The following is a 12693-nucleotide window of genomic DNA, read 5'->3' on the forward strand; positions in this document are numbered from 1 at the left end:
TGCTGCTGTGAATATGGACGTGATGATGACGATGATGACGATGAGCCAACACGATCATTTGTGATGGCCGGTCGCTTCTGAAGAAATGAGCGACACAGAAACGTAGTGGGCTCTTACTTGGTAATAATAGAAGTAGTTTATAATTTAGTTTACAGGGAGCGGGCCGTGCTAGTTGCTCTACCCATGGTATCGATAATGTAGTTGAACACGCAGGCTTTCGCGACCAATATCATGCATAATATAGTGTAGTGTATAGTAGTCTATAGTGTAGTGTATAGTCGTGTATAGTGTAGTGTATAGTAGTGTGTTGTAGTGCATTGTATAGTGTGTAGTAGTGTATAGTGTGTATATTGTATAGTAGTGCGTATTGTAGTGTATAGTGTAGTTTATGTGTAGTGTATAGTGTAGTTTATGTGTGTAGTGTAGTTTATGTGTGTAGTGTAGTTTATGTGTGTAGTGTAGTGTATAGTGTAGTTTGTGTGTAGTGTTTAGTTGTAGTTTGTGTAGTGTAGTGTTTAGTTGTAGTTTATGTGTAGTGTTTAGTTGTAGTTTATGTGTAGTGTAGTGTTTAGTTGTAGTTTATGTGTAGTGTAGTGTTTAGTTGTAGTTTATGTGTAGTGTATAGTGTAGTTTATGTGTGTAGTGTAGTGTTTAGTTGTAGTTTATGTGTAGTGTATAGTGTAGTTTATGTGTGTAGTGTAGTGTTTAGTTGTAGTTTATGTGTAGTGTATAGTGTAGTTTATGTGTGTAGTGTAGTGTTTAGTTGTAGTTTATGTGTAGTGTAGTGTATAGTGTAGTTTATGCGTGTAGTGTGTAGTGGTGTGTAGTGTATAGTGTAGTTTATGTGTGTAGTGTAGTGTATAGTTGTAGTTTATGTGTAGTGTAGTGTATAGTGTAGTTTATGTGTGTAGTGTAGTGTGTAGTGGTGTGTAGTGTATAGTGTAGTTTATGTGTGTAGTGTAGTGTGTAGTGGTGTGTAGTGTATAGTGTAGTTTATGTGTGTAGTGTATTGTAGTGTGTAGTGGTGTGTAGTATATAGTGTATAGTATAGTGTATAGTGTAGTGTACAAGTACAGCACCACACCGGCGTGTTGGAGAGCCAAGCCGCAACATTTACAATCTGAGTTCGACGTTTCGCCAGTAATTACCACCAGCTTCATCAGGCGACAGCCGCATGATGGATCGATGTTGTAAACGGTGCGCGAGGCCGTACATCAAACACGCCGAGCCGCAACATTAGTGAGTGGTGGACATTCCACATTCCCATGACCGGACCAAGGACATCCATTCTGTTAAACCGCCCAATGTTGGCTTCTAGACAAAGCCTCTCTCGTGCGCTTGCACGGCCTCAACGTTAGTGAGTGGTGGACATTCCACATTCCCATGACCGGACCAAGGACATCCATTCCGTTCGACCGCTAAATGTTGGCTTCTCGACAAAGCCTCTCTCGTGCCCTTGCACGGCCTCAACTTGAGTCGGTGGTGGACATTCCACATTCCCATGACCGGACCAAGGACATCCATTCCGTTCGACCGCCCAAATGTCGACATCTCGGCACGGCGCAGCCGCGAACTGAACTCGTAGGCGGCTTATTAAGATTGTTGCTTCTCGATATTATTATTATTGTTGTTTATGTTTTAGTTTGTTTACGTTTGAGTTTATAATCTTAAATAATAATTAATATTTAACGCGGCGCCTCCCTACGGATGGATATCGGCGGCGGGAGTCGCGAGGAATCCGAGTCGAGAGGTTTGAGGCGATTTAAGTATTTTTTTTAAAGTTAAAGTTGTTTAAAAAGTTGTCTTCGTGCTGTTGCTGTTCGTCTGTTGCCGCTGTACGTTTTGTAAACGATTCTAGCAACAACAAAGACGTTAAATAAGTAAATTAGCCGCTGCGATTCGGTTACAAAGAGAGAGGAAAAATTAGCGCGAAACCTCTAACACTCGCCTCACGCTCTTAACGTTATTGTAACCCACACGAACTTGCTTGCGAATTACAAACTTTTAAAGTGTTTGCGGCGACAAGAGACGTTTTTTTAAACGATAACAAAAGTGTTTTAGTCTTTAATTCCGATCGCCGAGGAGGCGTTGCGCCCTAGGCCTTTAGCCTGAGGCCTTTCCTGGCCGCGGTGAAACTCGCGAATTATAAAAAAAAACTTAAACAAATTAAACTTTAAACGTTTTAAGTGAACGACGACTCAAAGTTATCGCTTGTGGCGGTGTTAGTCAGGCTGTGTGTGTAATGTTATTGTTTAATAAGCGGGGGGGGGGGAGGCGGTTAAAGTGATCGTGAGCGCTCTGCTCAGCACAACAATTTAACACAATTTAACACAATTAAACACAATTAAACATAAATTTAATGATGATACACGACGACGACTTTATTGTACTTGTGTGTGTATTCATAAACGACGATGAAAGTTGTTTGCGTCGCGCAGTGAACTTTGTTCGCTGCACGTTAACGTCGATTACTCGTAAGATGATGAAATGTGGAGGCCGCGGCTGACGATGTTTGTGTTTTATCAGCCGCTATTGTTTATTGTGTTTAACAAGCGGCATGGATATCACGAATGATAGCAGCTCAACCAAAGTGGCTTGTGTCATCGTAATCATCAATAAGCATCATCATAAGCATCATCATAAGCATCATAATCATCATAATCATCAATAAGCATCATAATCATCATAATCATCAATAAGCATCATAAGCATCATAATCATCATAATAATCATCGTGTGGCAATAATGTGTAGCAGCACAGAGACACACAGACACCCACAGAGACACACACTGAGACACACACAGATAGACACAGACACCCACAGAGACACATACACCCACAGAGACGCACCGACACCCACAGAGACACAGACACACACACAGACGCACAGACACCCACAGAGACACACAGACAACCACAGAGACACACAGACACCCACAGAGACGCACCGACACCCACAGAGACACCCACAGAGACACCCACAGAGACACACACAGACACACACACAGACACACACAGACACACACACAGACACACAGAGACACACAGACAACCACAGAGACGCACAGACACCCACAGAGACGCACAGACACCCACAGAGACGCACAGACACCCACAGAGACGCACAGACACCCACAGAGACGCACAGACACCCACAGAGACGCACAGACACCCACAGATGCGCACAGACACCCACAGAGACGCACAGACACCCACAGAGACGCACAGACACCCACAGATACGCACAGACACCCACAGATACGCACAGACACCCACAGATACGCACAGACACCCACAGAGACGCACAAACACCCACAGAGACGCACAGACACCCACAGAGACGCACAGACACCCACAGAGACGCACAGACACCCACAGAGACGCACAGACACCCACAGAGACGCACAGACACCCACAGAGACGCACAGACACCCACAGAGACGCACAGACACCTACAGAGACGCACAGACAACCACAGAGACGCACAGACACCCACAGAGACGCACAGACACCCACAGAGACGCACAGACACCCACAGAGACGCACAGACACCCACAGAGACGCACAGACACCCACAGAGACGCACAGACACCCACAGAGACGCACAGACACCCACAGAGACGCACAGACACCCACAGAGACGCACAGACACCCACAGAGACACACACCCACAGAGACACAGACACCCACAGCAATCCACAGAGACACACAGAGGCCAACAGACACCCACAGAGACACACAGACACCCACAGCGATCCACAGAGACACACAGACACCCACAGCGATCCACAGACACCCACAGAGACACACAGACACCCACAGCGATCCACAGAGACACACAAACTAAACTATTCTGTATTTTATTATTTTACACGCTTTTATTTAACTCACTCTGTTGTTGTATCCTCAAATCTTGTAACTCAATTTTAACCCACTTCCCAATGTGGTATCGACTGCAAACTTGGTATACTTATGTCATACTGATGACAATACTATATTCTATCATAAAAAATTAAAACAAATTAATTTTAAACATTCATTTTGTATATGTTATGTTTCGGCTTGGGTCTAATTGTCCACGCTCAACTGATATTGGCTGTAAATCACCACGGCCCCTTACGTTGTGGCAAGCTTCAGGGCCACTTCCTGGAGTCGTGGAGTTCTGCCATTACTCGTACGGTACATTTCATTAAAGCGTGTTTTTAAATAAGTTTTTTTAAAATATTACTTATTTTACCAGTTAAGGCCCCAACGAGCTGCTGGTTGTAGCTCTTTTACAGAAGCGCAGACCTGCCCATCACAAATGATAGTTCAACCACGTGGCTTGTCATCATTACGTGGAAATTTACAGTAGCAGGCAAATACTCTAAATGCATAGAGACCCATAGAGACCCATAGAGATATATAGAGACACAGAGACACATAGAGACCTATCAGAGATACATAGAGATACATAGATACAGATACCCACATAGTCATAAATACACAGAGGTGCAAAGAGACCCATAGAGACCCATAGAGACCCATAGAGACACATAGAGATACATAGAGACTCATAGAGATACATAGAGACTCATAGAGACACAGAGACATAGATACCTATTAGAGATACATAGAGATATATAGAGATCAACAAAGTGGCTTATCAGGATCACGTATACATTTATAGCAGCTTCCAAATGCTCTGAATGCATGCTGTTGATTCTAAACATGGAGGGGAATAACCCAAAGATCCAGAGAAAAATCTACGCGATCACGGAGAAAGAGAGACGCAGACTCCAAATATACAGCAGGCGTCAGGGTTGGGATGGAACCCACGACCTCCTGTAACCCAGGCGAGGTAGTTAACATCTAGCATCTGTGATGAGGATGAGAGAGACACGCAAACTCCACAAAAATACAGCAGGCATCAGGGTTGGGATGGAACCCATGACCTCATGTATACCAGGCGAGGTAGTTAACATCTCCTAGCGACCGGGACACCTGCAATATTAAGCGGACCTTGTACGGTCCGTGTCAGGTGGTGGAGGAGATGAACGACACGGGTTTAGTCGGGGCGTGAACATGGCCCCAACTCAAACATCAATTATGAATCCATACTCTTTGGTTCTTTCGGTAAAGTCACGTAGGTACAAAATAAATTGAATCACGACGTTTCGGGCGCAACACAAGTGACCGTCAACCACAGAGACACATAGACACCCACAGCAATAGACAATTGCTGAAATGGGCAACTTCAACAGTCACGAAAACTTCAAATCTAGATTCAATTATGAATCGTAATGGAGTTGAACGCAGCTTTTGTTGTTGGTTTACCGCCACCGCAGGGTAGGCGATGGATGTCTACCGTATTAGAACGACGACCCGTGGGCTGCCGATGTTATAGCCGGTGTGTTTGTGTGTGTGTTGCATGTCTCTCCCACTGCCCGTACGTAGCTGACCATGTCTAATAGGAGGTGCGGGGGTGAAGGACAACAAACTAAACGCAACAAGCAGTTCTAAAGAAACTAGTTTTCATTTAGCATAGTAGTGTTGTACCTCGCCTTGTAGTGTATAGTGTCGTGTATAGTAGTGTGTAGTGTAGTATACTGTAGTGTGTAGTGTAGAGTATCGTAGTGTATCATAGTGTATCATAGTGTATCGTAGTGTATAGTGTAGTATATAGTGTAGTGTATAGTAGTGTATTGTAGTGTATCGTAGTGTATAGTGTAGTATATAGTGTAGTGTATAGTAGTGTATTGTAGTGTATCGTAGTGTATCGTAGTGTATCATAGTGTATCGTAGTGTATAGTGTAGTATATAGTGTAGTGTATAGTAGTGTATTGTAGTGTATCGTAGTGTATAGTGTAGTATATAGTGTAGTGTATAGTAGTGTATTGTAGTGTATCATAGTGTATCGTAGTGTATAGTGTAGTATATAGTGTATAGTGTAGTGTATAGTGTCGTGTATAGTAGTGTATAGTGTAGTGTCGTGTATCGTAGTGTATAGTGTAGTATATAGTGCCGTGTATAGTAGTGTATAGTGTAGTATAGTATATAGTAGTGTGTAGTGTAGTATACTGTAGTGTATAGTGTAGTGTATCGTAGTGTATCGTGTAGTATATAGTGTATAGTGTAGTGTATAGTGTAGTGTATAGTAGTGTGTAGTGTAGTATACCGTAGTGTATTGTAGTGTATTGTAGTGTATCGTAGTGTATCGTAGTGTATAGTGTAGTGTATAGTAGTGTGTAGTGTAGTGTAGAGTATCGTAGTGTATCGTAGTGTATAGTGTAGTATATAGTGCCGTGTATAGTAGTGTATAGTGTAGTATACTGTAGTGTATAGTGTAGTATATAGTGTAGTGTATCGTAGTGTATAGTGTAGTGTATAGTGTATAGTAGTGTATAGAGTAGTGTATAGTGTAGTGTATAGTGTAGTATATAGTGCAGTATAGTGTGTATCGTAGTGTATAGTGTAGTATATAGTGTAGTATATAGTGTATAGTAGTATATAGTGTAGTATATAGTGTATAGTGTAGTGTATAGTGTAGTATATAGTGTATAGTAGTATATAGTGTAGTATATAGTGTATAGTAGTATATAGTGTAGTATATAGTGTATAGTGTAGTATAGTGTATAGTAGTATATAGTGTAGTGTATAGTGTAGTATATAGTGTAGTATATAGTGTAGTATAGTGTATGGTGTAGTATACTGTAGTGTATGTAGTGCAGTGTGTATAAAGTAAATGTACCCCAGGCTACCAAATAATACAAAATGGGTGAAGCAATTAAATATTCTATTTCTGGGAAACTTTTTTTTCCCAGGGGTGTTGCTCAACTCCGCGACTGGGGTAGCAATCAATCCGAAATCAGTGCCACACCCCGCGATGTGGAAACGCCAAACAGCATAACAAAAATCTGTTATCGAAAAATGCAACTTTGAAGAGTGCATCGTGAGTACAGCTCGTCGAGACGAGTCGATTGCCGCTTCTCCGACCATCAACAGACTAAGAATGACTTTGTCACGGACATTATGCGAGAGCCGGGGTACCGCCATGAGGTGCAGATGTTAACTTCTTTTCCACCGTACGTTGTCGACCGTGGCTAATCGGAGGTGCGGGGGAAGGACACGAAACTAAACACTAAAAGCAGCAGTGAGTGTTTTATTGCAAGTGAGATCGTATTTGATTCATGAGTCGGGAGACAATGTTTCGGCAATATTTCTGTCGTGGTAAGACCCCCCGCCCCCCCTTCACCACCACCAAACATCTATTTTGCTTGCTTACCCCGGGGAAAGCCTCGCTGAGTCTCAAGGCTCTCTCTCAGGAGGGTCTTGTTCGTTTTTAAATCCTTTATATTAAGTTCGCTTGCTTGCTTGCTTACGACCGTGCAAATCTTTCGGTCGTTTTTTAACCCACTTCCCGTGATCCAATCGAGCTGACATTTTGCACACAGACTCGTTGAAATTTTTTTTCCCAAAAATTTACACTGTTTAGGGAAAACAAATTAAATATTTAATTACCAATTGCTTAATACTGGCAGACAATCATCTGACCCATAGGTGGCAGCCATCTCAAGCCAGAGGACGAGAGGACTCTCGCCGCCCCGATGCCACGCATATAAAGGATTTATAGTGAAAAACTTTGTTTTTACGGGTTAATTTTTTCTTTGTGCAGTAGCGGTGGCGATGTTCAGCGTTTGGGATTTGTCTTGGCCAATACCAGTCACATTTTGTGCGCGTGTTTAGCCTTCATAGGTGCTCCGCTAACAGCACTTTCCCCAAAAGTCTGTTATGGCTATATGGGGGGGGGTCTCTGGTTAGCTTTGGTGGTAAGATGTTAACTACCTCGCCTTGTATACAGGAGGTCGTGGGTTCGATCATGGCACTGACAACTGCATATTTTGGGGTCTGCGTGTCTCTCTCATCACTACGGTGGCTAGGAGATGTTAACTACCTCGCCTTGTATACAGGAGGTCGTGGGTTCGATCATGGTCCTGATAACTGCATATTTTGGGGTCTGCGTGTCTCTCTGTGGTTGTGTGAATTGTTCTCCGGGTCCTCCGGTTTTTCCCCTCCGCATTTAGAATCGACATCACGCGCTGAGAGTGTTGCCGCTATACATCTCCACGTGATGATGATGAGTCCCTTCGTTGAGCTGATATCACTTGTGATGGCCATGTCTCAGGGCTTCTGAAAGAAGAGCTCTGCAGGAGATCCAAGATGATCGGGAGACTTATGGGGGGGAAGGGGGAGCTGTGTTTTCAAAAAACGGCGGATATTCACTCATCGTCATTATTAAAAAAAAAAGTTATTTGTGCACATTCTTGCATAACATGTTTTTAGGTGTGGTGTGTATGTGTTTGAAAGCGCTTTAAATGTTTTTATTATGTGAAATTGACATTAATAAACATACAAATAGACACAAAATAGATATCCTACTGTAAAAAAAGTTATCGTATTTACTGTAGCGTACTTACTACTCCAATCATCTCAATAAGACTTGCATCACGGGGTGATGTTAGCAGTCGTACTACGACTACAATGCTCTTGTTTCAACACAACCGCGCAGTTTGACGATCGCCGGACTGATGTCAACGCCAAATTTACATGAAGCAACTTTTCGCCAGATCGCACCGTCTCTATATTAATTGTTTTTACATTATCGAAGTTTATTACGGCCAGATGTTTCCATTTTAAGTTGTATGTACGTAGTGTTTAATGTACCGTATATGAAATTTGCGTGTGGCTACTTGTGTGCGTGCATGGCTACACGTGTATGTGCATGTGGCTAGGCGTGTGTTTACAGGTGTGTGTGTGGGGGTGTGTGTGTGGCTGTGCGCGTGTGTGTGTGTGCGTGTGTGGCTGTGTGCGTGTGTGTGTGTGCGTGTGTGCGTGTGTGGTTGTGTGCGTGTGTGGCTGTGTGCGTGTGTGGTTGTGCGCGTGTGTGGTTGTGCGCGTGTGTGGTTGTGTGCGTGTGTGCGTGCGCGTGTGTGGTTGTGTGCGTGTGTGGCTGTGTGCGTGTGTGTGTGTGGTTGTGTGCGTGTGTGGCTGTGTGCGTGTGTGTGTGCGTGTGTGGTTGTGTGCGTGTGTGTGTGTGCGTGTGGCTGTGTGCGTGTGTGGCTACGCGCGTGCAGGGAGACCATGGCCAGAGTCGCAGCCAACGGCCGGAGAGACGCACGGCAGCAGCCGGCCAGCGCACGCCGGGACCACCGCAAGGGCGGCCACACCCACGGTAGGGCCGCCTCCCGTGGTGCCGTGCGCGTGGTGGAGGGGCGGTCGCCACCGCCTGCTCTCTTCTGGTTGTGCCCCGTGTGGTGGGTGCTGGGGGCCCACGTGGCATGCCGTCAAAAAACTATTATTTTAAAAAAATGTTTTAACTACAGGGACTCCTCTACTTATAAACATTCGACTTCAGAACTTTCAGAGATACCAACAAACCTGTCCCCTATGTGTCCAGTTGCCTGTTCGGAGCGAGAGGTGTAAGTTGAACCGCCACGCAATAGATGGCGGTGGTGGCATCTACATCTACAGAACGTGAAGAACCAGTGGCATCTACATCTACAGAACGTGAAGAACCAGTGACATCTACATCTGTAGAATGTGAAGAACCAGTGACATCTACATCTGCAGAACATGAGGAACCAGTGGCATCTACATCTGCAGATCGTGAAGAACCAGTGACATCTACGTCTGTAGAATGTGAAGAACCAGTGGCATCTACAGAATGTGAAGAACCAGTGGCATCTACATCTGCAGAATGTGAAGAACCAGTGGCATCTACATCTGCAGAACGTGAAGAACCAGTGGCATCTACATCTGCAGAATGTGAAGAACCAGTGGCATCTACATCTGCAGAACGTGAAGAACCAGTGGCATCTACATCTGCAGAACGTGAAGAACCAGTGGCATCTACATCTGCAGAATGTGAAGAACCAGTGGCATCTGCAGAATGTGAAGAACCAGTGGCATCTACATCTACAGAACGTGAAGAACCAGTGGCATCTACATCTACAGAACGTGAAGAACCAGTGGCATCTACATCTACAGAACGTGAAGAACCAGTGGCATCTACATCTTCAGAACGTGAAGAACCAGTGGCATCTACATCGGCAGAACGTGAAGAACCAGTGGCATCTACATCTTCAGAACGTGAAGAACCAGCGGCATCTACATCTGCAGAATGTGATGAACCAGTGACATCTACATCTGCAGAACGTGAAGAACCAGTGGCATTTACATCTGCAGAATGTGAAGAACCAGTGGCATCTGCAGAATGTGAAGAACCAGTGGCATCTACATCTGCAGAACGTGAAGAACCAGTGGCATCTACATCTACAGAACGTGAAGAACCAGTGGCATCTACATCTGCAGAACGTGAAGAACCAGTGGCATGAACATCTACAGAACATGAAGAACCAGTGACATCTACATCTGCAGAATGTGAAGAACCAGTGGCATCTACATCTGCAGAACGTGAAGAACCAGTGGCATCTACATCTGTAGAATGTGAAGAACCAGTGACATCTACATCTGTAGAATGTGAAGAACCAGTGGCATCTACATCTGCAGAACATGAGGAACCAGTGGCATCTACATCTGCAGATCGTGAAGAACCAGTGACATCTACGTCTGTAGAATGTGAAGAACCAGTGGCATCTACAGAATGTGAAGAACCAGTGGCATCTACATCTACAGAACGTGAAGAACCAGTGGCATCTACATCTGCAGAATGTGAAGAACCAGTGGCATCTACATCTGCAGAACGTGAAGAACCAGTGGCATCTACATCTGCAGAACGTGAAGAACCAGTGGCATCTACATCTGCAGAATGTGAAGAACCAGTGGCATCTGCAGAATGTGAAGAACCAGTGGCATCTACATCTACAGAACGTGAAGAACCAGTGGCATGAACATCTACAGAACGTGAAGAACCAGTGGCATCTACATCTTCAGAACGTGAAGAACCAGTGGCATCTACATCGGCAGAACGTGAAGAACCAGTGGCATCTACATCTTCAGAACGTGAAGAACCAGCGGCATCTACATCTGCAGAATGTGATGAACCAGTGACATCTACATCTGCAGAACGTGAAGAACCAGTGGCATTTACATCTGCAGAATGTGAAGAACCAGTGGCATCTGCAGAATGTGAAGAACCAGTGGCATCTACATCTGCAGAACGTGAAGAACCAGTGGCATCTACATCTACAGAACGTGAAGAACCAGTGGCATCTACATCTGCAGAACGTGAAGAACCAGTGGCATGAACATCTACAGAACATGAAGAACCAGTGACATCTACATCTGCAGAATGTGAAGAACCAGTGGCATCTACATCTGCAGAACGTGAAGAACCAGTGGCATCTGCAGGAGATTGTGCAACTTTTAAAGCCATTTCCCATGTTTAGTGTACATGCCGTACAGCATGTTTGGGTTCGACAGTAAAGTTGGATTTGCGTACAGACCTGGACCCTAATTCGTTCGTAAGTAAAGGAGTCTCTGTATTTTTTCTAGATTTGAAGCTTTCGTGACTGCAAGGATTCATACTCTTAGGTTTTTTTCGGTAAAGTCACGTAGGTAAAAATAAATAATAAAAATAATAGAAATAATACAGTAAATCTCGCTGTGACGGTCCCACCTGATGACGGAGACTTGTGTTGCCTCCGAAACGTCGTGATTTAGAATTTTATTTCTATAATTATTTCTATTATTTTTCTTATTTATTTGTACCTACGTGACTTTACCGAAAAAAACCTAAGAGTATGAATCCTTGTATTTAGATTTTTCCAGGTAAGGCCCACTGAGCTATGTAGCTGGTTTTCAGGAGCGACCCCCTGGCCATCGCAAATGATAGCAGCAACTCAACAAAGTGGAATAATCAACAAAGTGGCTTGCATGGAGGGAAAAACCGGAGGACCCAGAGAAAAATCCACGCGACCATCATGGGGAGAGAGACACGCAAACTCCAAATATACAGCAGCAGGCAGGCATCGTCAGGGTCGGGATCAAACCCACGACTTCCTGTGAACCAGGCGCGGTAGTTAACATCTCCATGCCGCTGTGATGATGAGAGAGACGCTTGAGGATAATAACGCGCGTCGGAAGGCGTCCGCGGAAGCCGTGCGCACGCTCATTTTTGTCCCCCCCCCCCCTCGTTGAACTCGTCAGATCGCAAGCAAAGGAACGCCGCGGTCCACTCCTCCAAGGCGAGCAGAAAAGGTGCGGGCGGCCGTCGCTCGTCACACGCGCACACACGACAACAACAACAACAACAACAAACAACCGCCATTCACCGCCGAGCGGCGTTGACGTCACCACGTGCGCCTGTGCCAGGCCACGTGCGCAGCGGCTTTGCCGCAGACGAACCGCGGAATGGCGATGCCCCGTCGCCGATCGCGTCAAAGGGCTCCGAGCCACCGCTGGGCACGCCCCGGTTGTTATATTCTTAGGTTTTTTCGGTAAAGTCACGGTTGTGTTCTTCGCAGCGGCGGCAGCGGCCTTTGTCTGGCCAGCGCACGACAAAGACGGCGGTCACGGCGGTCGTCGGCGCGCGGCGCTCGCAGACGCTGCCGCTTCTGCGGCCGTCTGGAACGCTCTTCCGATGTTGGAAAGCCTCTGGAGCTGTCATCTAGATGGAAATCGTCGAGATTGACAAACTGTATTCTTGGTTCTTTCGGTAAAGTCACGTAGAAAGGAAATAATTAAATAATAAA

General features: G+C 45.1%; 1 protein-coding gene across 1 annotated transcript in view; it reads left to right on the forward strand.

Annotated features, from left to right (window-relative positions):
- The first annotated feature begins 637 nt into the window (after window positions 1-637).
- Window positions 638-12693, forward strand: part of LOC133361211 (zinc finger protein 41-like) — an 18523-nt gene continuing 6467 nt past the window's right edge. Inside the window, exons 1-3 of the mRNA XM_061580095.1 lie at window positions 638-1581; window positions 9115-9212; window positions 12149-12199. Of these exons, the coding sequence (XP_061436079.1) occupies window positions 1502-1581; window positions 9115-9212; window positions 12149-12199 (229 nt within the window). The 5' untranslated portion in view covers window positions 638-1501. The remainder of the gene's footprint in view (window positions 1582-9114; window positions 9213-12148; window positions 12200-12693) is intronic.

The sequence above is a fragment of the Lethenteron reissneri genome, chromosome 71 (assembly GCF_015708825.2).
Source record: "Lethenteron reissneri isolate LAM-NWPU_2019-01 chromosome 71, ASM1570882v1, whole genome shotgun sequence".
NCBI classification, from domain to species: Eukaryota; Metazoa; Chordata; class Hyperoartia; order Petromyzontiformes; family Petromyzontidae; genus Lethenteron; species Lethenteron reissneri.